We start from the raw sequence: 25,684 nt of genomic DNA on the forward strand, positions 1-25,684 counted from the left end.
TATTTCCCTTATCATTATTGTTACTGGTTGTAGCAGTAGTCATTTGTGTTATACCTTAGCTGCTGGACTGTTCTTATCTCAAACCATGGGACTTGCATTCTTTCAATTCTCCTTCCCATTTCTCTGGGGGCTGGAGGGAGGAATAAGTCAGGAGAGAGTGAGCAAGTGGCTGCGTGGTTCTGAGTTACTGGCTGGGTGTAAACCATGACAGGAGTGAAAAAAGTATGATTTAAACATTTTCTATAGAAAAGGATATAAAATGTGGGTTACTTTTTTTTTTACCAATATTTTTTACAAGAACTTGTAATTATTTCCTCTAAGTATGTTCTTGTCTATGTAGTGTATGGTGGTAGTATATAAGAAATAACATTTGTATATGAATGTGCAAGTATTTTCTGGAAGAAAGAGGGTATATTTCAAATGACAGTTTAAAGTAGGTATTGTAAACAGAATATGAAAAGAATATAAAACTAATTTAAATTAATTTACACTGCTATCTGGCCATTACAGTTCCTTTTAAACTATGGTTTATCTTCTGGGAAGGTAGAGGAGGCAAAGCTGATTGTGTCCCTTATTATTTATAATTATTTATTTCTCATTCATTATTATTAATTAATAAAACAGATTAAAAAAAAAGAAAGAAATCACATCTTCCTCAATCAATAACTATTATGCTGAAAAAAGCATAAAGTGTATCTCTTGGTTCCAATAATAGACTGTTACCTAGGACTCTGGATATATTGAGTCTAGGTTCTTATGTTTGTTGAACTAACCCTTACATGTTTTTCTTCCTATATAATAAAGCTCAAGTTAAAAAGTATAAAAAATTGTGAAGAAAGCAGAAATCTATTTTTGCTGGCTAAACCATTTCCCTTAGTTCTTCTGAATTGCTGAAAATATCTGATGACACAAGCTTGACGTACTAAACAGGATTTTTTTTTTAAGTATAAACGATAAGTATTAAGCTAAAATATTGTTCATGTTTTCTTCTGTCACATGAGACTTCTCTTTCAGGGCCATTAGCAAATTGTAATCTACATGTAATTATCCTGTAGTGGTAGATGTTTATTTCTGTGGTTCAGTCACATATGTGTGTCTTTCATAAACTTGGTGTGCTATGGCATAGCATATCCTTCACATAGACCTGTTCTTGTTATTTCCTTGGCCACCTACACTGAAATGGTGCCTGCTTCATCAACTTCTGTGTGCTCTGATGGAGATGTAAAAAAGGAGACTTTTGCTAGTTAAAATAATGACAAATTAGATTGTTATACAAGTAATGTTCCTCATACCAGTCTCTGGACAGAATCCATATTTCTTATCTCTGTCATAGTCTTCAGTGGTTCCACACCATCGGTATCCATCTGTCCTGCCTTCGGTTGTGCACTGGTCATATGACTGTCCTTGAAATTTAAAAGGGAATTTACATGGCTGCCCCTCACCATTGCCACCCATTGTGAAAAGTGCTGTAGGGAGAATGAGAGAAATGTCACAGGAAATGCTCAATATAAACAAGGAGTCACTATGTGACAATAGTTTTTACAGAGATTAGACAGCTATTGTGTGTGGAGCTGTTCACATTTAGAACCTCTATTTTACACCAACAGTGAAATGCTTTGGAAAGATAGACAAGGGATGTTACAATCTCACAATTGTATAGAAAAGAATGAGTGGTTGATCTTTATGAATGAATTGGGAGTGAAGAAAATTCTACCAAACTGTTTGAATGTGGTTTGAATCCTTTATAGCGTGCTCATAAAGGAAATTAATACCCCTTCTTGAAGCAACATTCAGAGGATTCTGAGAAAGTCACTCATGTTCCTTAGTGCTCTGCAGATTTACCTTACATCAAAAGTGTTAGATAAAATGGCAAACTGCACAAAGCCACAGAGAGGCCAGACTGATTTTTCCTGACAGCCATCTGTGTATGTTCTCAGTTTCTTTAAGATGCTGACATACATTAAAGCTAGAGTCAGATAATAACCTGTAGGCTTTTCCTCTATGTGTTGTTTCTCATTTCTGAGAATCTTCACAGCTGGACTCAGTCACTCAACAGACAAGCAAGAGATGACCAATATGATTCCTCCAGCAAAGTTAGGCACTGGAGGCCTCTCCTGTCTTTTGCTTCATTAATTTTCCTGGAGGTAGTGTACCTTCCAGGGGTTGTTTATTGTCCAGCATACACAAACAAGGCCCCATGGCTCAACCCTGAGAACCAGAAATCTCTCCTGTGAATGAAGAAGTACAGATTGAACTCAGTTAAGAGTTCTGGGTCCTGTTTTAGGATTTTAGTAAACTTCCTGGAGTATTTAGAGGAAGACAGAAAAAATATCTCATGCTGATAGTTAAAAAAATATATATATGTCCAAATTGAATCATATGAAAATGCAGATGATTGGAAGGATCTGACATCTTGTTAATCTGCACGTGTCTTCTCTTGGCTGCTGTGGGAATCCTCCATGGTAGAACAGTGTCTGGGGGTGCCATGTGCTGGTGCGAGGAAACCATGAGGGCAACAAACTGGTCCAGGCCTTGCACTGAAGCAGGGACAAATCTGTCATGCAGCCATACACTAATTCTCCTTGTATTTAAGAACAGCACCTCAGAATGAAATGTGTCTGTTTGAATTCCCAGTGCAAAGTATACACTATTTGGCCTTTTATAAGGTGACATGGGGGAATACCTTTCTCTCTTCTTCCTCAGTTTAAAGCTAAAACCCAAACGTGTATGTGGGAAGGCTTGGCACGTTATTTTGAAGTTTGCTATTGTCATTTTTGATGACCAAAAAGCCATGATAGCCTCAGCATCTTTGTGTAGGACTTGAAGGGTTTTGTCTTCCCTTGGTCTGACATATCCATGGGAAGAGATATTGTGAGTGTACTTGGTTTTTTAGAGTAGTAATAAATAAAAAGCAAAGGCCTTTTCTGGCTGAAGGGTGACTGGGAAGGGTTCTAATGATGGAGTATTTTGACATAGATGATTCATTTTGCCTTTTCCATTTAAATCAGTAATTGGCCACAGTATCAGGGTCACGAACCATTAAGTTACTGGACTAAATTCCAGTCCACCAAGGAGAGGACTTAAAACTTTGCAGTCTGGCTCACACACACAAGTTCACTGAGCTTCTCATCTAGCCAAGGTCTCATCTGTATCCTTCTGCATCCTGGAAATGGAAGCAGTCACACAGAGGTCCTATCTGTAGGCAAAAGTAACTCCAGCACACATTGTGCCTCCCAGAAGAGAAAGTTGCAACTGTTTGGTTTTGTCTCAGATCCTGCCATAAGTTAGGAAACATGCATTAACTGGGACTGGAGTTATCATGATTGGAAAGAGACTTTATTTTTTATAAAGAAATGATAGATTGCAAGGCAAAATTAAACTGAGTTGTTTAGATGACTCATTTACCACATGAGCAGCTTCCAGTTCTAGATCTGGCAAACTCTACTGGTCTTTTTTTTATTTTTAAATTGTTTTAAATGTGGCTAAGTTGCAAAAACCTTATGGAAAGTCAATCTCTTACTGCTTTGCATAGTCTTTCTGAGTCATTGTCAAAATGCAGTTTCTCATTTTGCTTGAGGTAACATCATGTGATGGTGACAACAACAGTTTATTAACTTTTCAAATCCTTCCCTCTGCCTTAACTAGAAAGTTCTTTGCTTTAATGTAAATGAAAGTTAAAGACAGACTAGCTGAGTTTTCCCCAAAACAAACTAAAAGCTTTTTTTACTTGCAAGGGATCTTAAGGGGCCTGCATCATGGTAAGCTCAGCAATTTAAAAATACGATCATCATATATCCTGATGTGAGAACAGATTCAGACTGGACATTACTGATCTGTGACCTACATTGTATGGTTAGCTCTTCCCAGAAGGTCAGTCAGCTGTGATGTAAGGAAACTCATGGCTGGAAGGCTGCTGAAAGCCCTGCAGCACAGACCCAGGGTGGAGGTAGCTGCAGTTTCATGAGGGCTCTGCCTTGGAGAACATGAGAGCAGCAGCCTACAACAGCTGTGACCAGTGTGAGGGAGGTACAGGCAAAGTAAAGATCTCTGTACCATTAAACATGAGAGGGCAAAAGTCAGGAGCCTAAACTCCCTGTAGTATCAGTGAAGTCTGTCAAAAAAGAGATTCAAGATCCCTTGATCCTATATGGCAAAACGGAGTTTCAGCATGCCTTTGTAAGATTTGTGTAGTAGGTAGATAACTTTCTGCTTTCCATTCTTCTGCTTTGCCAGATAGTTGAAACCTACAAAATGAGGGTACAGATCTGGGATTGACTTTAGAAAAGCCTGGTGCAGTACTAGAGCTTTAAAAATATTTCCAAACTTGCAGCCTGGCTCTATAATGAAAAGAATTGAAACTAACTTCAGTGAATTAAACATGAGAGAAGAAAACACAGCTTGGAATGTTGACCCCAGTACAGCCTCTGTGATGTAAATCCTTTCCTGTCTGAATTGATTAGCTGGGTTTTAGCAAATGGTGTCTTGGAATAATGAGTGAATAGCACCACTCTGTATTTAATAAGAAACATGTGTGCATAACTGTTCAAGGGTCTTGCGAAACAATTACATCAGAAACAAAAGGCTGAAACCCTTCTGTTTGATTTCAGAGACCTTGACGGAAGCATTTCAGGAACATCAGCTTCCAGACCAGTTCTCCCTAAGAATGATTTTCAGTCTTGTATGACTTAGAGATTTCACAAAGGTATCAGTTAGGGAATGTGGACCTCAGTTTGTCCCACTAGGTGTAATGTGAGCTTTGTTCTGACTATATCTGAGTATTTGGACTACTTTACAGAAATCCAATTTTGCTCTTTTTCAGGTGGAGGGATTAAACTGAGGGAGATGAGGACAGGAGATTTGGGGAAAGGTGCAGAATAAAGGAGATGGCAGAGTTTTAGGAAAAATTATGTGATGGGCACACATATGATCTCCTGAAGTAAATGTTAGGCTAAAGAAGCCAGTTCTGAAAGCCATATGACTGACAGTAACTTTTGGGTTTTTTATTAGCTCAAGTTACATGTTCCTGCTTCTTTGTCTCTCATAGTCGTATAAATAGCTGTCACCATGGTAGGTCCCAGCTCTAGATGTGACCTATAATGGGCAAATAGGGTTTTGGAAATTAAAGAATATTTTTTATCACATCAGGGCTAGAAGACTAGTATGTTCTACAGCAGATTATCTTTGCAAACCACAAATGCCCTGATGCAAAAATATTATAATCTTATACTGGAAGCTGTATGGTCTTGCAAATGAACTTGAGAGATCCAGAAATGGTGTCAAGCAGGAATCTAGTGTTTGGCTACAATAGGATATCAGAGAATATACAAGGACAGGGTGTCTGAACTTTTCCTATGCACATGTATTTGTGATCTGTTGAAAAATTATGTACTTGACTGACGCATACATATTAACACACATACATGTGTTTTTACAGTTCTCACGAGACTTATCTGGGAGTGTGATGCTGCACTTGTGCATTCTTGTTTTGGCAAACACCTGAACATGTCTTGTTTTGTTAGCTGTGCCTCTCAGGCATCACTAATTTTCTTTCAACAATCTGCATTCTCTTACGTTGTACTGACTGCATGTAGCCATGATATTTAAGAAAGCCTAGTACTATTTTTCCAAGCAGGATTATCATGAGTCTGATAAAAGCTCTGCTGTTTTCTGTTTCATTCTTTTTCTTAACTCTTTTATCATTTGTTATGACATGGCAGTAACAGGCAGGAGGTTTAGTAACCCTGTGGATCCATTGCTCAGGATGTAAGGTAACAAGAGCGATGAAACACTCCCTGCTGCCAAAAGCTTATAGCAATCAGTTATGTACAAAGAGAAAAAAGAGGATGTGGGAAACTGCAGTACTGGGAATGTCTGTGAATACAGGTGCTAGCGCTGGAACTGGCAAACAGGAGATGGAACAAGTGTCTGAAAGCCCTTTGCCTTTTCAACTTGACTTCCTGCTGATAAATTAGCACAGTAGGGTATAGCCCATTATACTTAATTGCTTCTTTAAAGATTTCCTGCTGTGTGATATACAGGAGATCAAATTAACACTCATATGATAATAAATTGTCTGAAATTTTGTATCTAGTATACTCATCAAGGTTTTCAAGTGTATAAATAAGTTTCTTGATGTTTAAAAGGAAACATAGTGTCATAATTTCATTTGAAAGACAATAAACGTGTATATTTTTAGAGTTGTGGCTACATAGAAACATTATACACATTGTCTAATCAGAATATGAGTGTTTCCAAATATGAAATAAATTGCTTGTGAAACAGAAGATTCTGTTCACATTCCAAAAAGTTAGAGATTAAGTAGGATCTCAGCTTTCCTAGACCCTCTAACAGTTTTGTACAGAAACCATTTATGAAATACAGTGTCATTCTGGTACCTAAAGTGAGCTGTTGGCACTGCTTTGTCAGGAAGAGTCGTAAGATGTGGTTGAAAATAAAAACCTAATTTCTAAAAAAGTCAGTTCTCTCCTGGCTAGCAATTTCCAATGCACCAACATATAAATAACTTTGCTCCAGCATAGATACTCACTTGAAATGCAGTCATTTTTATTTTGAAAAGCAGTATGAGGTCATTTAAAGGGTGATTTGTAACAATAATAGTGTCACATTGCAGTAGAAGGGTTGCTAGACTCAGAGGACCTGGACCACAGGTTGGTAAAATTGGTGTGCAAAGTTGCAGAGGTTTAGCTTAATGGGTTTTATCCTTAACTGCTCATTTTTGTCACTCCTCTTGATGGAGACACAACTTTGGTTGTTTGCGGAATGTGTTTAGGGAGAGATTTCTGTCATTTAGTGTGCTCCATCTCTGAATTTAGTTCTTTTCTTACTCTAAAAGGTAGCTGCCTTCCTGGGTTGCAAAACTCAGCATGTAAAATATATGCATATATGGGGCCAACATTGCTTCAGACCTATCTTCAGTATGTCCTCGTTTTTAGAGAAAGACCTCAGGCTGGGTCATTATTAGTGTCCTAGGTTCAGCAGTAGCAGTCATTTTTCTCCTTAGTAGCTGGTGCAGTGCTGTGATTTTGAATTTCAGCCTGAGAACAATGCTGATAACACCGATGTTTTTACTTGATGTTCAGGAATGTTTATCTGACCAAGGACATTGTGAGTCTCATGCTCTGCCAGGGAGGAAGGGCATGGGAAACTGGAAGGAAACAAAGACAGGACACCTGATCCAAACTAGCCAAAGAGGTATTCCATACCACAGTGTGTCATGCCCAGTATATAAACTGGGGGCAGTTACCTGAAAGAGCTAGATTGCTGCTGGGGTTGGGCTGGATATTAGTTGGCTGGTGATGAGCAGTTGTATTCTCTTCCCTTGTTATTTCCTTTATCATTATTATTATTTGTGGTAGCAGTAGTGATTTGTGTTATACCTTAGTTACTGGACTGTTCTTATCTCAACCCATGGGAGTTACATTCTTTTGATTCTCCTCCCTATCCCCTCGGGAGCTGGGGGGGAGGAAGAAGGGAGGGAGTGAGCGAGTGGCTGCGTGTTTCTGGGGTACTGGCTGGACTTAAACCACAACAATAAGTTACCCCAAGGGAATCTTTAGGGAGCTTTGCCTGCTTAGATACTGAGGAAATATTAAAGACCGGTAAATCTAAATCTATCAGGCAGGAAGTAGAAACACTAGAGAAGTGGACGGTCAAATAGGTAGGAACAGTCTACCAAAACCAGCCTACCAGGAAATAACAGTCAAAACAGTGGTTTACTTACACTCATGGGGACAAAAGCCATATTTGCCGTCTGTGTCAAAGTCTTTGGTTGTGGAACACCAGAGGAATCCATCATTACGTCCTGCATCTGTGCAGCTGTTGTATTCCTTGCCATTGAACCAGAAGGGAAATTTGCAGTATTCACCATCTGCATTTCCATACTTCACTCTAACCACTGTGAAGAGAACAAATGCAGAAGTGAAATCTGCCACCAGCTGGTATAAAAAGTATAGTTTCTGTAAACCTTCTTTTCCTGAAGGACACTTGTATAGAAATGCAGTCTGAATTTGAAATTCAATGTGCTCCTGATCTCTCTATTGTCAAGATGATCATAACTGAAATGATAAGTGGTAGTTTTGAAAGAATTAAATGTATATAACTCATGGGGAACTGTTAGAAGGAACAATCCTTAAAAGCAATCAAAAAATACATATGTTGTTGTTACTATGCCAAGGCAAACTTATAAACATGCTGTTAACACATTTAGTAATTTAATTCTTTGCTAATATGGTCTAAAATGTTGAGTATAGTTTGAAAGGTTCCAGGCAGCAGCTGAGCATGAGCTGAATATGCCTTTTGTATCTTAAACCACTTTAGTATTTCCAGTTTGCCTTGAATGAGATTTGCACTGAGGGATAGGGTGGTACTGCAGGCAAACCCGAGCTAGGGGTGTATTTAAGTTTGTCACATGTAGTATTGAGGCTATAGTACTAGTGTTGTAATGTCTGTTGATGTACAGATAATTCATGTATCCATAGCATTTCTTTTAATGGCAGTAACTAACTGGATGCTTGTGCAGTATTTCCACTAACATGGAAAACAGCTTTTTCCTGTTTGTTGTTAGTCAGAGCCAGGGATCCAGTCCAAATAGTACAGCTACTGGTCAGTGCTTCTGTTAAAGTTAAAAGAAAGCCAAACAGAAGGACGTTAACTGTTTTGGTATTAAAGTTCAATTATCTTTTCAATGAGAAGACAGCTGAGGAAACTAGAATTTGAAATGCAAGGCAAACATGAATTTTGCATTCATCTTGGAAAGTGTTCCAGTGGGGCTGGAACTAGATCATATTTTAGGTCCCTTCCAACCCAAACCATTCAGTGATTCTGAGTTTTCCAAATTATTTTACAGAAGAAGAATTATAATCAGAACTATATGATTGTGGCAAAGTTTAAGCAGAAAAAAAGTTTCCAAACTACTATTACTTAGCCTTGTATGTCTAGTTCAGGTGATATTATCTGTCCTTCAGTTTTTTTCTTCTAAAGTATATGGCAAACTGCCTGTTAAGATTCTTGGAGATGTTCGTAATCCACTGTTTGATGTCAGTTTTGTTTCAATCACCACCATGAGGGATTTACATTCTCTTTGGTTTTAAGTGTATAAAAACTCATTTAGGTGGATGGGTCAGTTTTGAACAACTGGAGCCACAGCTTGAGTTGTCTTAAAAAGGGTATGTCAGCAGAAGAGCCCTGTCCAGTCTGCCTCTTACACATGAACTTTAAGATGTTGTAGTTGGAGTCCTGAGAACTGAAAAATTCAAAATTGCAGTTGAGGCTTTGTACTTTTCCTAAAATTCATGAAGGTTGTGCAGCATCAGGGTCATTGTAAATTCAGTTGTTCAGGAGGCAACAGTGGAGGGAAAGGGAAATCTTAGGTAACATTTATGTAGGTAACATTTTTATAGGAATTATATAGATATCTTGTAAAGAACAATTTAAACTGTATAAATTAATTTTCACATACATAACATTTATTGACATGCCAATGAAAGCATTTAGTGCGGTGCCTGAAATAGCATTGAAACAGCAGCCAGCAAGCCATATGTTCTGAAATATTAGAAAGTCTGCTACCTTGCCCCTCTCCAAGAGTCCACAGTTCATCATCATCAAAATGGGAGTCTCCTCCGATTCCTGGCCCCGGTGCAAAGGCATGAGCCAGGAGACCATCTTTGCCATCAAATGGATAGCCATCACCATGTTCTGCAGGAGGAAGCAGGCAAAAAATTACCTCAGCTGTGTCAGAGTCTATATATGAATGATAATCACCATCCCACCCAAGACAGCAGCAGAGTAATCTAGTAAGTATCGGTGTGGGTTGTGCTGAGAAAACTGAACCAGTAGGGAAGAAGCAAGTTCTTACAAAGAACAGTAAGTGTCAGTACTGCAGCATGTTATTTTGTATCTTATAAGTATTATGGAAAGGAATCAAAGAGAGTGAAGAATAGTGAAATATTGTCCATTAGATGTATGGCTGCATACACACTGCTGTTTCTTAATGAGACTGGTAGGCAGCTGCAGAATAATCATTATAGATGATGGGCATTTTCAGATAATTTGTATCAATCTCTAATAGAAATATTTGGAAAGTAAAGGCAGATTTCTTTTTGAAGGCTACTCTTTTTCTGCTGCACCTCAGACTGCTATGGTTTTTGTGCAGGATAACAACTACTTTAATCTGGAAAGCATATCATCTGAGTGTTTCAGCAGTTGAGGTCTGGAAAGCTAGCTCTGAGTCCTGTGAATGAGCCTATTCCTCCTCCACATCAACCACTCCAAGACTTGGGTCCTCCTCCACATCAACCACTCCAAGACACAGGCAGATCTCAGGGCAGCAGCAGGTTAAGTAGTGCCCCTGTTATTACACTGTAGGCTTTTCTTGGAAGTACACCGCATGTGGGTAAGGCAGGCTGGCAAGGGCATAACTCTGGTATTCATAGCTTTCCCACCACACTGACCTGTGCTTCAGAGCTGTCTGCCAGCATTTCCAGTTGCATCATTTCAGGCCTTTTGGTCTGATGTCTTGCCATTTAACAGAAGCCTTAAATACACAGGCCTGATTCTTTGCTCTGTTACACTGTTTTCATCCTGGCGATACTCTCTTAATACTGGCTCAGTCGACTAATATCAGTAGTCTAGTGTGTCAGTTGTGAAGGACAACATTCTGACATATAGCAAATGCTCTACTCCCATTTATTTCCAAGAAGATCCTTGCTCAAGAGAAAGCTTAAAAAAGGAAAAACCCTGTGGACGTCCCACTTTCTGTGAATCTGACATGCAGTAAAGTGATAAGAATGAATGAATGTGGAAGAAGCTCTTCTGAGATGACTGGAACTAAACGCAGCAGAAACACTTCTGCTCTTGTAAGACTTCTGTTTTGTGAACCAGGTCAGCCTGGATGAGGATCTGAAGTTTTGAGTTCTGTACAGAATCTCTGAAGCTTTTGAGGTCAACTCATCTGTAGCTAGAGCACAGAAAACCAACTGGAAATAGAAGCCTTTACAAAGAGCTTACTTATTCTTTGAACTGTTCACTTCCAAAGTCCACCCCCAACGTGGCTGGCTGCACAAGTATCTTCATTAGAATTAAAAAGTCCATGACTGTGGATAAGGAGTTGAAATGCACCAGGTTTACCCTGGAAAGCTATAAACCTTCTTTCAGTGGAAAACAAAATTAATTGAGAAGTCATGTACAACAAGATGAATCAAGTCACTTACCATCAGCTGGACTCAAACCGTGCTTCAGCTTATGATCCATATTTTTTAAGTTTCTCAGGACCAAAGAAGACCTTTAAAGCCTATATTCTGCTGTGCTAAAGAACTGAGGCTAGCTAAAGAATCAAAATTGGAAGGCACAAATCCAGTTTTAAGCTCCAGTATGTTAGGACCTCCACCATTATCACTGGAAAACTGAGTATGTAGCTATAAGCAGTACAACGGCATTCCATTCTTTTCCATGGCAGAAAGCCAGCTCACATCATCTGAAAATTTGTAGCAATATTTCCCAGTTCTATTTCTGATTTGTAAATTTAAAAATAAAATGTTGCCCTTAGCGATTCTCTTTTGAAAAGATAAATATAGTATAAGCATATTGTATAAATACGTCTCTTTCTCCCTCTCTCTCTCTCTCTTGTATAAGAAAGAAAAAAAATCTTATTGAAATTAGATCTTAGCCTGTATAAGCCAAATGCAAACTAGGACAAGGCTTGCCAGAAATTCTCACAGGTACTACTTATTGAGGGTAGATCATTCCAGTACTTAGGATTAAGCAAAGGAACAAAACCAAAAACAATGTAAAAATAGAAAAATATACCCCATCGGCCAAAATTAATCATTATGTCTGCTTCTCCATCATTTATTCGGTTAAATCTCAGCGGTGTGACATCACTCCAGACTTGAAAGGCTCGAGCAAAGGCATCATCTACTGTCTCAGGGTCCAAATCTGGGGTATAGCCTATAATCCTTAGAGGTAAAAGGAAGAGTTAAATAACACATAAAACCCCTCCCAGTATTTGCTGATTACTAATCAAACTGCTGAGTAAACTCAGTAGTGAAACTGTTAAGAGGTAATACTGCTGCAGTGGAGATGTGTGTTTAGATGTGGTGCTTAATATTTATTTTCCTTTGAAACTGATGCAGTAGGATGAAAATAATTCAGCCAGGGGCTGTAAGGTCTGCATGGCAGTGGGCCCTGCACAAAATATCCAAGGCTTTGCATCAGTGCTGAGGTGCTGGCAAGTCATGCTGTCACCTTGGACATGAACATACAAGGACATCTTGATATGTAAGATTTACTTGTCAGAAAAAGAGCTCAATAATGTGAAATCAATAATGTCAAAATTAAATTTGATTGAAATCAATAATTTGATTTAAATCAATATTGATTGAAATCAATAATGTGAAATCAATAATGTCAAAAATGATTTGCTCTTTATTACTAACCAGCCTCACCTTTATAGTTAGCTGTATATCCCTGTTTCATCTGCGATGAAAGCTGTTTACTGTTTCATCCCAGCTGAATGCTAATCCTTTCCAAGTGTGTTGGTTACATTGGCAATAGTATATTGTAGTAGTAGGTAAAGCATGTAAGATAGAGCCATGGACCCAACATGGGAAAGGGACAAACTCTTAAGTGCATTGCCTTCTTCTTCTTAGTTTTTAATTGGACCTTATGTTATAACCTCCACATAAAAGAGGTTTCCAATTGGCTGCTAGGGCTGTGCATAGTGAGGGAAACTGCTGTGTGCCTAAGGAGAATGAGGAAGAACCAGAGGAAGCACATCAGCAAGCAGGGGCTGTGAGAGCTGCCATGGGTTTTCAGTATTTATTAGGCTGGTCACAGCATGATGGATGCTTTGAGTCCTAACTTGTGAGGGAGCAGCAGGTCAAGCAGATAAGACAAGTCTTCTGTTTTGTTCTCATTGGTGCAGAAAGTTTGTTCCTGAACTACCTAGGATAAAGAGAGGGTAATTTTTATTACTGACTTAAGTGAGAGCTATACTGGTCCATAACTCTTCAGAGTAAGAGTAAGAAATTAAAATGCGCCAAACCCTATCGCAATGTCTGTATTTATGCAAAATATGATTATTTAATTTTAAAATTTATTTGATGACCTTCATTTTTATGACTGTTGAATGCAGAGGAGTTAGTCCTCCTACATGGCCTTTGCAGTTCATGAGTGGTTCCAGATGAGCCTGTGGGCAGGTGAGATACTGCTACTGCAGTACTTTTTGGGTGCTTGCAGCAGAGCAAAGAATAAAATCAAAATCTCCTTAGTCCCAACTAGAACAATGAAGTTGATCTTTAGATGATTATTGCTGAAATTTTACAATGTGAAGTTTCAGAGGTGTTTGCTAAAGCATCTAGTAGTTATCCGAACACAGAGATATCCTAACTCAAGAAATCCTGTCTAGCCCTCTGAGCAGCTACTCCAATTCCAAGTGTCTGGTTTGATGGCTTCTTACAAGTGCTTCTTATAGGTGAGCAAAACCCAACACCACCAGTCAGTACCTGTATGTTATATGATTCTTCTCCCATTTTGGTTTTCTTGGAAAGAAGTTGTAATTGGCTACATCAGGGTTACCACAGCGAGGTTTCTTCATTGTCTCAATAGTATTTTGATCCAAATCTCCTGTTTCAGGCAGCCCAAAAAATTTCTGCATTTTCTTCAAAGTGTCTTTCAGGACAAACAAGTTGCAATTGTCTTTTGGGCACCCATAGTATTTATTCAGGTATTGCTTGGGAAAAATGTACAGAACAAAGACTTTAAAAATCATAAAAGAAGTAATTAATCATTGCAAATAAATACTGTAATTCCATGTTAGATTTCCATCTGTAATTTGTAATTTTTTTTTCCAAAATTACTATTGTTAGTAACTGAGGGACCATCAGAATCTCCTTAATTTACACAAACCAACCTTGATCACACAACATTGTTAATTAAGTAGTCATTTCTACTATTAGCTATCAGCTTTACTTAATGAATTGCTTTATTAGTAAGTAGAGCATAGAGCTTTAATGTAGAACTACAAAGTAAAAATGGATTTATCTTTCTGGGTTTCTTTATGATGTATAAATCTACTTATAGTTTTAGATTTTGTGTTTTTGTGTGGGTTTTCTGTATTTTTTTTGTATTTTTGTGTATATTCTTGGAAGGATCTGGAATATTGGGAAGCTTGTCAAAGTATCAAAGCAACCACACACGTGAGACCACATAAATTGCAAAGAAAAAAATCCACCATTGTTTAGTCAAACTGCACACAGGTATTTGCATCCTGTGTATGTTTGCTTTTGAGTCAAACATTGCGAAGACCTGAGGAAGAAGGTTGATGGTAACAGTTCAGTTGCCTGGACATTGCTGCCAATCAACACCAGCAACTCCATCAAACACTCCAGCAGATTGTGGCCAAGCTGATCTTTGTGATACAGCCATTATGGTGATTACAAAATTATCTCTCCTCAGAAAAACAGAGGTCATAAAGATCAAACAGGCAGCACAAATCCCATTACCTTAATGTCTTATCTAAAATGATACCCACTCAGGTCTCCTTCACTTTCCATTTTGATCAATGTGACCTAATCAGCAGGTGTAGTGCTGTAAAAAAAAGGAAAGTCTGCCTGTCTGTCTGCTGCTGCTTCTAATCCTGGAAGAGCAATGGGTTAGTCTGCTCCCTGGTGATTCTTCCAGGTAAGCAGCCACTCTTTCAGATGCGTGTTGATAAGCTGTGTATTTATGTTAAATTGAACTGTAGATAAGCAGCTCTGGTTCTGGTTATCCATACATGATCCCCAAATTTTGTGCAATGCACATGTGAGATCGCACATTTTTACCTCAAGTTCAGTGTTGATGGGCAGAATAACTGTGAAATCATGGGGTAGGGATCAACCCAGAGAAAATGCCTGCAGTCTCTAGCATGTGGTGAATCATAGAATCATTGAATGGTTTGAGTCAGAAAGGGCCTTAAGATCATTCAGTTCCAACCTCCCTGCCACGGGCAGGGACACCTCACACTAGACCATGTCACCAAAGCTTCCATCCAGCCTGGCCTTGAATGCTGCCAGGAATAGAACTTTTGCCACTTCTTTGGGCATCCTGTTGCAGTGCCTCACCACCCTCACAGTAAGTACTTCTTCCTTATGTCTAACCTGAACTTCCTCTGTTTAAGTTTAAACCTATTACCCCTTGTGCTGTCACTACAGTCCCCGATGAAGAATCCCTCTCTGGCATATCTTCAGCAACTGCATAAAATCGTTTATCAACTCTGTTCCTAACTGGAGACTAGCAAGCACAGCCACACAACAGGCTGCTGGCTAGCAAGAGATTCAGTGTTTGGATTCAGATTGAATCTGAGAAAATCTGTAGCTCAAACTGTAGCTTGGATTGTAGCACAAGTAGGCTCAATCACACAGCTTAGGCTACATGCAGCTTTAGAATATTGAATTTACCTCCTTATTGAGTAGACAAATGGATGATGATGATGATGATGTTAATTTTGGTACTTTAATAATAATAACAACAACATATCATTACCGAATTACTTTTATTCACAGGTTCTAAACAGCTTGACTAAACTATCTGGAGTTGTAGGGTTTATCCAGTAAAGTGGATCATATGGTTCTCTTGCTCACAGATTTCAGGAACTCCAAACTCAAGTGGGTTTGCAATATTTTTATGCCTGTATCTGAAAAAAGCTACAGCCATACCAAAAGGCAGGTGTTCCCAAACTGATGCTTACGTTGCCAGTGGTGCTGTTAGACAGGAAGGTTACAAGTTACCTATCTTTTTGGTAAACCTGTCTGCAACAGATGCAATAGCATCCTTTGGGTATTGTATACAAAATATTACCTACAAATTCACGGTAAGAAAGCATCCCAAATAAGGTAAAGGAATATTTGCCAAAAACATATCAGAAATATCAGGGAGAATTATTTCTGAGGGTCATGAGAAGCTTGACAAAATGCGCAAAGTTCTTGTGCAAAGAAATATTCCTGAGGAAAACCTTACTTTATGTATCTAATTAATTGACTGAAGGTCACCAGGGAGACTGGGAAAAAGACCGCTACATCAGCAAAATATAGCACAAGACACTTGATGACTGCAGTTGGTCAAGCCTGGATTTCACCGCCCTTTTCATTAAGTCCTGGCATACCTCATCTGTCTTGCATAGGAAATGGTTCAGAGCTTACTCAGAAGGATTTAATCAAGATGTTACACTATTTACTTCAGAGGGTCTTCCATCCATCTACTGGCTAAGCACAGACTACGCCTATTTTTTTATGATTTTTATAATTTCTGATGTGGCATTTCTGCAGTGGACTGGCACTGCCAAATAACAGACACAGGATGGTTTCACCTTCCCCACCAATAAGAATCTGTCCACTGTATTACTAGGGCCAGGTTGAAATAATGTGAAATGCACTAAGAATGTAATCAAGCAAGCTAGTCTGGAGGACCTGTTCTTATCCCAGTTTTTATTGTAATGTAGTTTGATAGATAAAGCTTCTATGTGCATCTGCCAGTGAGCTACCATGATGTAATATAGGCTGCACATCAGAACTGAAGTTTAGTTAAGAAGCATGATGCACTGCTGTTGCCATTTTAGGTTTGGGAGTAAGATACACAACCAAAAATATAAAATAAGGCATGGTAAAGAATCTTACTTGGTAGGATTCTAAGTAAAAGCTAACCCCTCTCAATTTTTCCTAAAATGGAGTTTTTACTGAAAATGAGAAGTGAACATAACCAGCTGTTCTATGAGAAGAGAATCCTGAAGAAAATGTAGTGTCTGTGTAAACCACATCTTGGCCTAGGCTGCGCAATTCAGTTTCCCCAGAGTCAGCAGGGAGCTGTGGTGATCTGGAATTCTGATCCAGCCCATTAATGAAACAGGGTCCAGCTGCAACACAGCAATCTGTGTTCTGATGCCGACTGTTGGGGCTGCTCTGATGGAGAGTGTGAGGGAAAGGCAGCCTGTCAGCATTGCCCTAGAATACTACAAGGAAGACAAAGAAGAGCTGCAGTTTTAAACCAGTTTGTAGTTTTCTTTTGAGTACACATAACAGATAGGTTGTTCAAAAGAAGCAGAGATGAGGGGAGATGTGGATTGCTCTTATAAAAGCCTTCCCATATCTAAGAAAATAGATTATTTAAGAGTGGTTAAACTGCTCTTTGACATATGGGACCCCACTTTCCTCTCCCACATGCACTGGCCTCCCACCCCCTGGCTGCTGTGCTCCTAAGGCAAAAACTTGGGTGAATTTGTTTTGTTAAAGGCCGAGGAGTGCCCTTTTAGGGTCAGTTTCTCTGTGTTTTTCCAACTTTTCCCCCACATCTCCCATCTGGATATTCTCTCTCTACCCTCCCCCAAACCTTCTTTAACCTGACAAGCTTTCCCAAAATGCACACCAGTTTCCAAAGAAAAGTGATCAATTTTCAAACCTTTATGTCCTGAAATAAGAATAGTTTAGCTCAATCTTCCTTAAAGCAGACTTACTGCTGAAGAAGAGAAATGTCTATAATTTACATGCTAAAATAAGGATAATCCATCTCATTCTCCCTTTAAATGGACTTCACAATGTCATTTTTATGAAGGTCCACAGGACTAAGGTTAGAATAAAATGTTGTAGAGTTATAGCTATGATTTGTTAATGTCATAGAAATCCAAACTCTTTTTTTTTTCAGATTGAATTTGGAAAAAAAATATTTCTTTAAGCCTCTGATGTGATTTTTTTTTTCTTTTGTTAACGTTAGAACTAGTCACAATGGCTCCTGAGCCTCCAGCCAAGCCTTCAAGTGCAATTGTCCCTTAAAGCTATGTTTGTGCAGCACACAGTAAACAATCTGGAAAACAAACTGCCAAGAGCTGCAATACATGTGTTAAGTGAGCCTCCACAGCCCTCACTTCTACTCGACTTAAGTAAAATATTAGATGGCTTTTAATTCCCCTTCTTCCCTTTTGCTGTTTCAATCTTCTGATTATAATCATGGTGACTTAATGAAATCTTTTTTATGTTCAGTCTTAAGGAACAAGAAGAAAAAAAGACACTTTCTTTGCCAGCTTTAAGAAATTTAAGAGAAGAAACATTACATGGCACTAGCTTTAACTTCTGAAAGCTGATACCTTTACTAGCTAGCTAGCACTTCCAGAGACTGGGGAGAGAATGCTAAAGTCACTCCTTTCCTCAGCTGAAACAAGAAAGAAACATCTGCTTATGAAACAACAATAGAAAACTGAAGCAAAGATGAAACCAACACTTACCACTGCTAGTTCTTTGTCTGTTTTGGGAGTGCTGTCTCCAGGAAACTTAATAATTGGTGACGGTGCAGCTAAAGTTTTGTTAAAAAGATACACTTGGATTAATACTACTTTAAAAACGAAGCCACAGACACTGTGAGTCTTCATTCTGCCTAAACTTGTGCTCTTCTCTTTGGAAAAAAGCTTTTCCCCTCCCGCCTGTCCCTTCCTTTAGCTGCACAGTACACCAGTTGCTTATCCGCACATCTTCTCTCTGTAGTTTTCTCTTTTGCTTGCTCTAGCGATTCCCTTGTATGTTTAAAACCTCCAGATGCGCAGTCTCAAGCTACCACAAGAGGAAGTCTGAAAACTAGTGGAAACATGAGAAAAGGGCAGTTACCAGATGTGATTGCTGTGATTTTAAGGTAGCAACAGGCAGATACTTATTACTGCTGAAAGAGGCCACCTTTTCTCCTTATTTGCATATGTGAACGCGTTTAGTTACATCAGGGAGCAGAAAAAAGCAAACTATGATCTTGATGTGTCCAACATATATTTTAAATTAAAAATAAATAAATTCATAAACATTACCTTCCTGGCTAAGTATTGTTTTTGTGCCAGAGACATAATAATCTGCTTTAAGCATATGTGGTTGCACTCCTTCTGTGCCTTACAACAGACATTTTGACGAGGGATTCTGAGGCAGAGCCTGTGCAGTCCAGGGAGGCTTCTTGTCCCGCTGCTGCTTAGGCTGTGCAAACTGTAGGTCTGTCTACAGAGTGCTCACCAGTGCTTGGTGCCAGCGTCCTCCCTCCCTGCTCTGTGCAGAGCTCTAAGATTCTTGTGGCTTGTTTGGGTTCAGAACCAGCTTGAGGCTTTGCACCAATAGGCACCATGTATCACCTTGATAGATGGTGAGAGATACAGCGTTAAGAGATAATCAGACAGATTCAGCAGTAGAAATTATCCTCAGTGGTTAATGTCATGGGAATTGTACAAAAATCAGGGTTTCCTCATGCTGAAATTTGGTCTGCTGATGCAGCTGCATTAGTCTGAAATTTTGATGTAAACACCACCATTGCCATGGACAATCTTTTATTGTGTCATTTATAGTATTGTCAGCTTTGAGATGTTTTTGCAAGTGGAATATTTTTGTAGCTGTATATCCCTAATCTAGGCACTTGGCTCATGACTTTTTAAGACAGGAGGCTGGCAATTCTGCATGAATGCAAACTGTGTTCTGGCCAGCCAAGTGTCTACAGTTTATAATAATCGTGAGTACAGCCATCCCTGTTTCTGTGAGCTGTATGTCAGTGTAAAGGTTGTCACAGTCTTTCACTGAATGTTAAATGAAAGTTTTTCAGATATGACTCTTGTGGTAATAAAGAGGAAATACTTTTCTGGTGTTTGGTATTCGCATTATTTTGACACTTAATTGTAAATAGTGAATATTGACAGTTTTTTGATTTATGCTAATATCAAGCTATTTTACTAACTGCACCCCACCACCCATGAGCTGACTAGTCTCAAACAAAGGGAAGAAATTCAAAGGGTGTGCTGAGGGGTTTAGGAAGGAAGCATTAGCAGGAGGTTTTGCTGCCCATACAGTTCCACTGTCAACCCAGCATGGCAGCTGTATGCATGGCCACTGGGTGAATCAGCCGTGCTAAGCAGCACTTAATGCTTAACGGACAAAGAGGAGTTGCAGGGACTTTGTACATGAATGGAGCTTTCTTTATAAGATTTGTATTCATGCCATCTTATCCTTTCTTGATTCCAATGGCACTTAAGTTACAGTTAACAACTTTCCCCTATTGGTTTGGCTTTGAAATTACATCTTTTTTAGATTTTCCCCATCAGCAAAAATCCACAGTTATTTCTAAGAGTTGCCTTGATAAACAGCAGTTCTGAAAATGTGATCCATATTTTTCACAGCCCTGCACTTGATTGTGGGAAGTGATTCTCCTGCTTTGTTTGTGATGGCAGCTTATATTTGTGTCCAGCTGTGTGAAACTGTAAGAGAAGAAAGGCTAAGAAAGCCTTCAGTAGATGTGCCAAGATACTCTTAGCTTCTCCTTAATTAAGCAAGTGAAAATATTATGTTTTGTCGCAATATTCTGCAGTTATCTCTCTGCTCTGCATTAGGTCAAGAGCTGCTGTAAATCTTAAAGCATAAGAACCATGTAATTTTCATAAGAATTTAAATGTAATTTATGATGGCTTAGTAGCTTTCATTTAGCAGGGTACTGCAGTGAAACCATTTAAAGCCAAATGTGTCCTGGCACATTTCTGTTGCACTCATAAGCCTCACTGAAATCTAATGAATGTTCAGTTCTCAGTGTGTCCTAATGAATATTGAAATGGATGAGGGAAATTTGGACTCTGATGTCTGTGCAGTTTGAGAGTCTCCTATAGTTTGTTTCTTATCTTTGCTGGCAGTGAGTAGACTGAAGTCACCTTCTAAATACATTTCCTCAAAGAAAACAACAAAACAACAGAAATCATACAGACCTGCAGTAGGCCGTTGTTTCTCACCTTTGATTGCAGTTTTGCTGGTAAACTTCAGTTAGTGAGCAGTTAAACAAGTTACATTCAATTAGAAAATGTAATATGTAATGGAATATTGGATTTATGGGTTCTGGCTGAACCAGCCTATTGAGTTTCTGACCATTCAGTGGAAGGTGTGCTCTTCCATTAGCATGGGAGATCAGCAGCAGTTTATCAGATCCTGGCTGAGGTGCCCTCTTTTAGATAAACCAAGCAAAATAAACACTGGTGACACTTTGTTAGAGTGGAAGTCCTATCGTATTACAGCTAATTATACTATTGTATGACTGTTTTCTGTTCTCAGACTAGGTAAGCTAAAATAAGTGAGGCTCTGAAACGTTTGAACTGATGAGTTTTGACATTGATGGTTTAACTGCTATTAACTTTTAGTGCATAAACATTCCTTGACATTCCATACTTTGGAGAAGCAATCTCTAAATTAATTAGTTACTTCTAAATAAATTAATTCAAGTTAAAAATTAAGGAAAGAAGCAATACAAAACAAAGAGAAAGAAGCCCCCCCTCCCCCCAGAAGAGAACTCTATGGAAGAGCTGAAACTGTAACCTAAATCTCCTTTCTCCTACCTTAATAGTCACTCTATAAAATATTTTGTTGCTGTACATAGATATTACCTCTGGATTAGCTACAGGAAATTAGCACAGTTATAACTGCAATGATAGTCTTTTTGCATTTGTGGAAAATATTCAATTCAATGTTGTGTATAACTTTTATTTTAGATAAAATATTTATCTGATATATACATTCATTTATCTCTTCTGAGTCACAAAAAGCTCCTCTCTAGTTACTGTGTGTGTTTCAGGTTAGAACCACTCCATAGTGAAAACTTTAAACCATCTACTTTGAGTAAGATGCCAGATTTGCTTTTTAAATGCCTACTTTCATACATTAGTAGGAACTGTACGGCAGAAACCACACAGTCTGAGATGGCAAATGCCTCTTTTAAGGACATACTTCAGTAATAACAGTAAAAAAGGAATCATGATGTCTTTTAAGCTGTAAGCTATATATCTCAGGAGTTCTGACTGTGATAAGAGACACATTCATGTGTATTAACATGCTGTTTTTATCAAAGGCTTTTTCTGTTTCAGAAAATTATTTTTGAAATTATTCAGGAGCACTCAGCAGTTCAGGATTAGACTTCAGATGGTGCCCTGGGTAACTTGCTGGCAGAGTAGTCAACCCTCCAGAAATGCACTGTAGCAATTCCTACCATCACTAATTTCAGAGTTTTATCAAAAGCTTATGACTTCCTAGTCATTCCAGAGGAACATGTTGGGCCACAAGAGAATGATGGATTTATTGTAGTGCAGTTTCATGTTTTAAATTGAAACCTGTTGCTAGGCTGAAGAAATAAATAATCATCAGGACAATTAAGACTTCAAGAAAGCAGCTGATCCTCTGATTACTGAGTCAGCTGACTAACTGAGTGCAGTGGGATGTGTGTCCTCAAGTAAACTATTGTGGAATATGTATGTAATCTCTTCTTGTATTTGTTGTTTCTAGGTTCTGTGCTGTCAGTTTAGGGCTTGTAGTTTAGAAAGCAAAACAAAAGCTTGATTAATGTAGATGGACTTGCATTGATTTTAGCAGGGTTTGTGAAAAACAAATAACCAATTAAAACTGTCAGAGATAATGTGGTATTCTCAGAGTGTTCCATGCAGAACCTCCAAGCGGCTGGAAAACCTGAAGCTCAGATGATGGAGAAGCTTGACTGGGCATCACCTGGTGACCCATTTTCCTTCAGCCAAACCCTATTTTGTCATTTCTCCTGGATCATCATTTCAGTGCCACCTTTCTTCTTGTATGAGGAAGAGAAGTTTCTAAGTACCAGGAAACCAAAGAGCCTATAAAAGAAAGCATGTGACTGAACTAAGCTAGAGGAGGAATTTTGATGCATTCTGTCTGACATGTCTGACATGTAGGGCACTGTGATAGAGGGCAGCAGGGCTACCAGTGTGAAGCCAGGCTGAAGCCCTGCTGAAACTCAGGTGTATAAGACTCATTTACCTACTCACTGCTTGCTCTTAGTGGTACCTCTGAGGCAGATGGACCATCTATACAAGTAATAGTATTGATATACTAATGGACTGCATTCTGTCTGGTGTTTGGCACTTACAAGACCCCCATGTCTGTATAAGCTCTGAGTTCTTGGCATTCAATGACCTTAACAGAAATACTGGGTGTCTGTTGCAGCTGGCTGCTGGAGACACGTGTCTGTGTAGGAACAGACAAAGACACAATATTAGGCGTTTATCTGTTTTAGTAAAGTTGTCTCCAGGAAGCAATGATTAGTCACAGCAGTCCCCATTTGGCTTTAAAAGGATTAATAACTTCAGTGAGAACTCATTTATACTGCAGGCAAGTGAGCTCATCAAAGACATGTACATTGAAGGCTTGCTCCTACCAGAACATGTGCCTTAAACATCCACATCATTTGTTATCTGGAAATGCTCTCTGTCTGCTCTGTGTCTGGCTAACTCCAGTCATCTAATTCACCATATCTGACCACCACATGAGGGAGTCTTTAAACTGTTTCAAATCAGTGCGTGTGTGTGCACAGAGGGGTGAGAGGAGGACAATGTACAGAGAGTCAACAGTTGGTACCAGATGTGATTTTCAGCATTTAAGGTAATAATTATATTTTTGCTTTTTTTCAATCATCCCCTCTGTTTTGGGAAGTTAAGTCCTAGGATGTAAAGTTCTGTTGACACATGGATTTCATTTGTTAGCCTGCAACTGAATTAGAGATTAATTTTAAGTAAATCTGTTGCTCTCAACAAAGCATTTTCCATTGCATTTGATCATTATGCTTCTGCCTGAACCAGAAACTCCTGCTTGTGTCCTCAGCTGGTGTTAACTCCATTGCAAAGCTTCTGTTGGGTGAATTAGTTCAGCAGAAATACACTCAACTACTTTGGTCAAAACACACTGCCAAGTTCACATGTGTCTCCAGGGCAAATTACTTTGTGCCTTCTTAGCACTGATAGATGGTCTAGAGAAGGTTTAAAGTACAGAATTCTTTGATAAATTTATCTCTTGTTCCTACATTTTTCCCAATGATATTACATGCTTTATCTATTTTAAGTTCAAGTATCTAGTAGAATAAAGTGACATCTGATGAGTTCTTGTATCCTGAATTTGGAGTGCTCCAAGTACTTATTGCTGTTAAGCTTTCTACTAGATAGTTAGTTCAGAAATCATGAAGCCTTTGTGAATTCAGCTAGAAATTAATTTAAAACACTTCTGTGTGCTGTTGGTCATTGCCTGCTTGCCACCCCTGAATTTCATACAGAGTATATACAATTAAAAAAAATGTGTATTTTTGATATGCCCATTTGTAGTAAGTGGCATATGCCTGACCTGTTAACGGTTAATGTCACTAATTGAAATGTGACTTCAGTGAAAATCATGCCAGTAAAATGGAAAATATAGTGCTTTCACTAAAAATGACATAGTTTAATAATGTAAGGGATGTGAATGGGGAAATATTCCTAAATTGCCATAAATGGAGCACACGATAAGGCAATTCCTTATGATGAAACTATGAAGAGACTCAGACAAATAGTTTCTCTACAAGAACAATTAATAATAGAGATCACAAATTGGACTAGTGTGGAATATAGTGAAAGTGGGTATTGATAATGTCATTTAGAATGAGTCCAATAAAGTCCTTTCTAGCTTAAAGGACTGAATGTAAAGAAAATCAGATTTGTCTGTCATCAAGACAAGATGTTGAGGAAAGAAAAGCTTGAGCAAGGAGATGGTTCTGACTTCTCCTGGGTCTTGCACCAGCAGAGGTGGCTGCCCACACCACCCGTGGGTTAGAGAGATAAAACAAAGTTCAAGCTGCTCCTCAGCAGTGAGATGAGAAAAAGGTGTTAGGGTCAAGCTTTCCATTGCAAAAGTAAGAAGAAGCCTTTATTTTGGAGAAGGAGTCAAGCTGATTTTGAATAAGGATATTTTAGTTTTTTGTTACCAGCATTCTCTGAGGCCAGTGCATCTGTGAAGGGCACAGTAAAACTGAGTTGTGTCTAAAGTAACCCTAAACACTCTGCTTAAAACATAAAGTGCATCAGTTTGTTTTAATTCAAATAAAAACATCATGACTATTAGTATTTGTATATTTCTCCTTTTTCTCACTTTTCTGTTGTTGATTCTTTCCCTTATTTTCCAGCATCCAATTCCACAGTGACTTACTTACAAATGAGGTTGTCACCATTAGAACTGCTCAGTTGATTGCAGTGTATGAAACCCACCTAGCTATTTCGTGTTTCTTTGTATTTCTATTTGTGAAGTGCCTAAAGGAAAAAAAAAAAAAAAAAAAAAAAAAAGAAAAAAACGTGTGGCTACTTGTAGGGAAAAGGAAGGACATCTGGGCAATGATTTCTCCAAAAAGGAACGGGATCTTGCAGATATAATGCGCAGAACTAATTTGCCTTTAAAAGAGACTCTGCAGCACTGGTGGCTCAGCAGAAGAATGAAGTGTGGATGCTGCTATATTTGCTTGGTAAGCTCAGCATGATCATTAACACTGGCAGCAGGTCCTGCCATCCATGGTGGTGTTGGCTTGTTATATTTTGTTGGTGAGCCTTCTGGTCTTAATGAGGCACCTTGCAGGGAAAGATATAAGGATAATGGGATTAGCTCTTAGCTAGTAGGGTAGCCACGACTACACAGTAAGAGTAACAGCTAAGCTGATATGATTGCATGATCAGCACCTAAGCCCCACAGTATAGAGCTATGGAGTTTCTGCTTTCAAATTTCAGAGGCAGACCTTAAGGATTTCCTCACCAAGTGACCCATATCTCAGGTTCTGGGAAGAGACAGTTACAAATGGCACCACACCAAAGCTGACTACTCCACACCATTGT

The 25,684-nt window shown here is 38.8% G+C and overlaps 1 protein-coding gene across 1 annotated transcript in view; it reads right to left on the reverse strand.

Moving 5' to 3' along the window:
* Positions 1-18,608, reverse strand: part of MMP2 (matrix metallopeptidase 2) — a 36,374-nt gene extending 17,766 nt beyond the window's left edge. The window contains exons 1-6 of the mRNA XM_005152222.3: positions 18,269-18,608; positions 13,521-13,747; positions 11,824-11,972; positions 9,586-9,714; positions 7,742-7,915; positions 1,293-1,466 (exon numbers count right to left, since the gene is read on the reverse strand). Coding sequence (XP_005152279.1) covers positions 1,293-1,466; positions 7,742-7,915; positions 9,586-9,714; positions 11,824-11,972; positions 13,521-13,747; positions 18,269-18,412 — 997 coding nt within the window. The 5' untranslated portion in view covers positions 18,413-18,608. The remainder of the gene's footprint in view (positions 1-1,292; positions 1,467-7,741; positions 7,916-9,585; positions 9,715-11,823; positions 11,973-13,520; positions 13,748-18,268) is intronic.
* Between the last annotated feature and the right edge of the window lie 7,076 nt (positions 18,609-25,684).

This window comes from Melopsittacus undulatus, chromosome Z, assembly GCF_012275295.1.
Source record: "Melopsittacus undulatus isolate bMelUnd1 chromosome Z, bMelUnd1.mat.Z, whole genome shotgun sequence".
Taxonomy (NCBI): domain Eukaryota; kingdom Metazoa; phylum Chordata; class Aves; order Psittaciformes; family Psittaculidae; genus Melopsittacus; species Melopsittacus undulatus.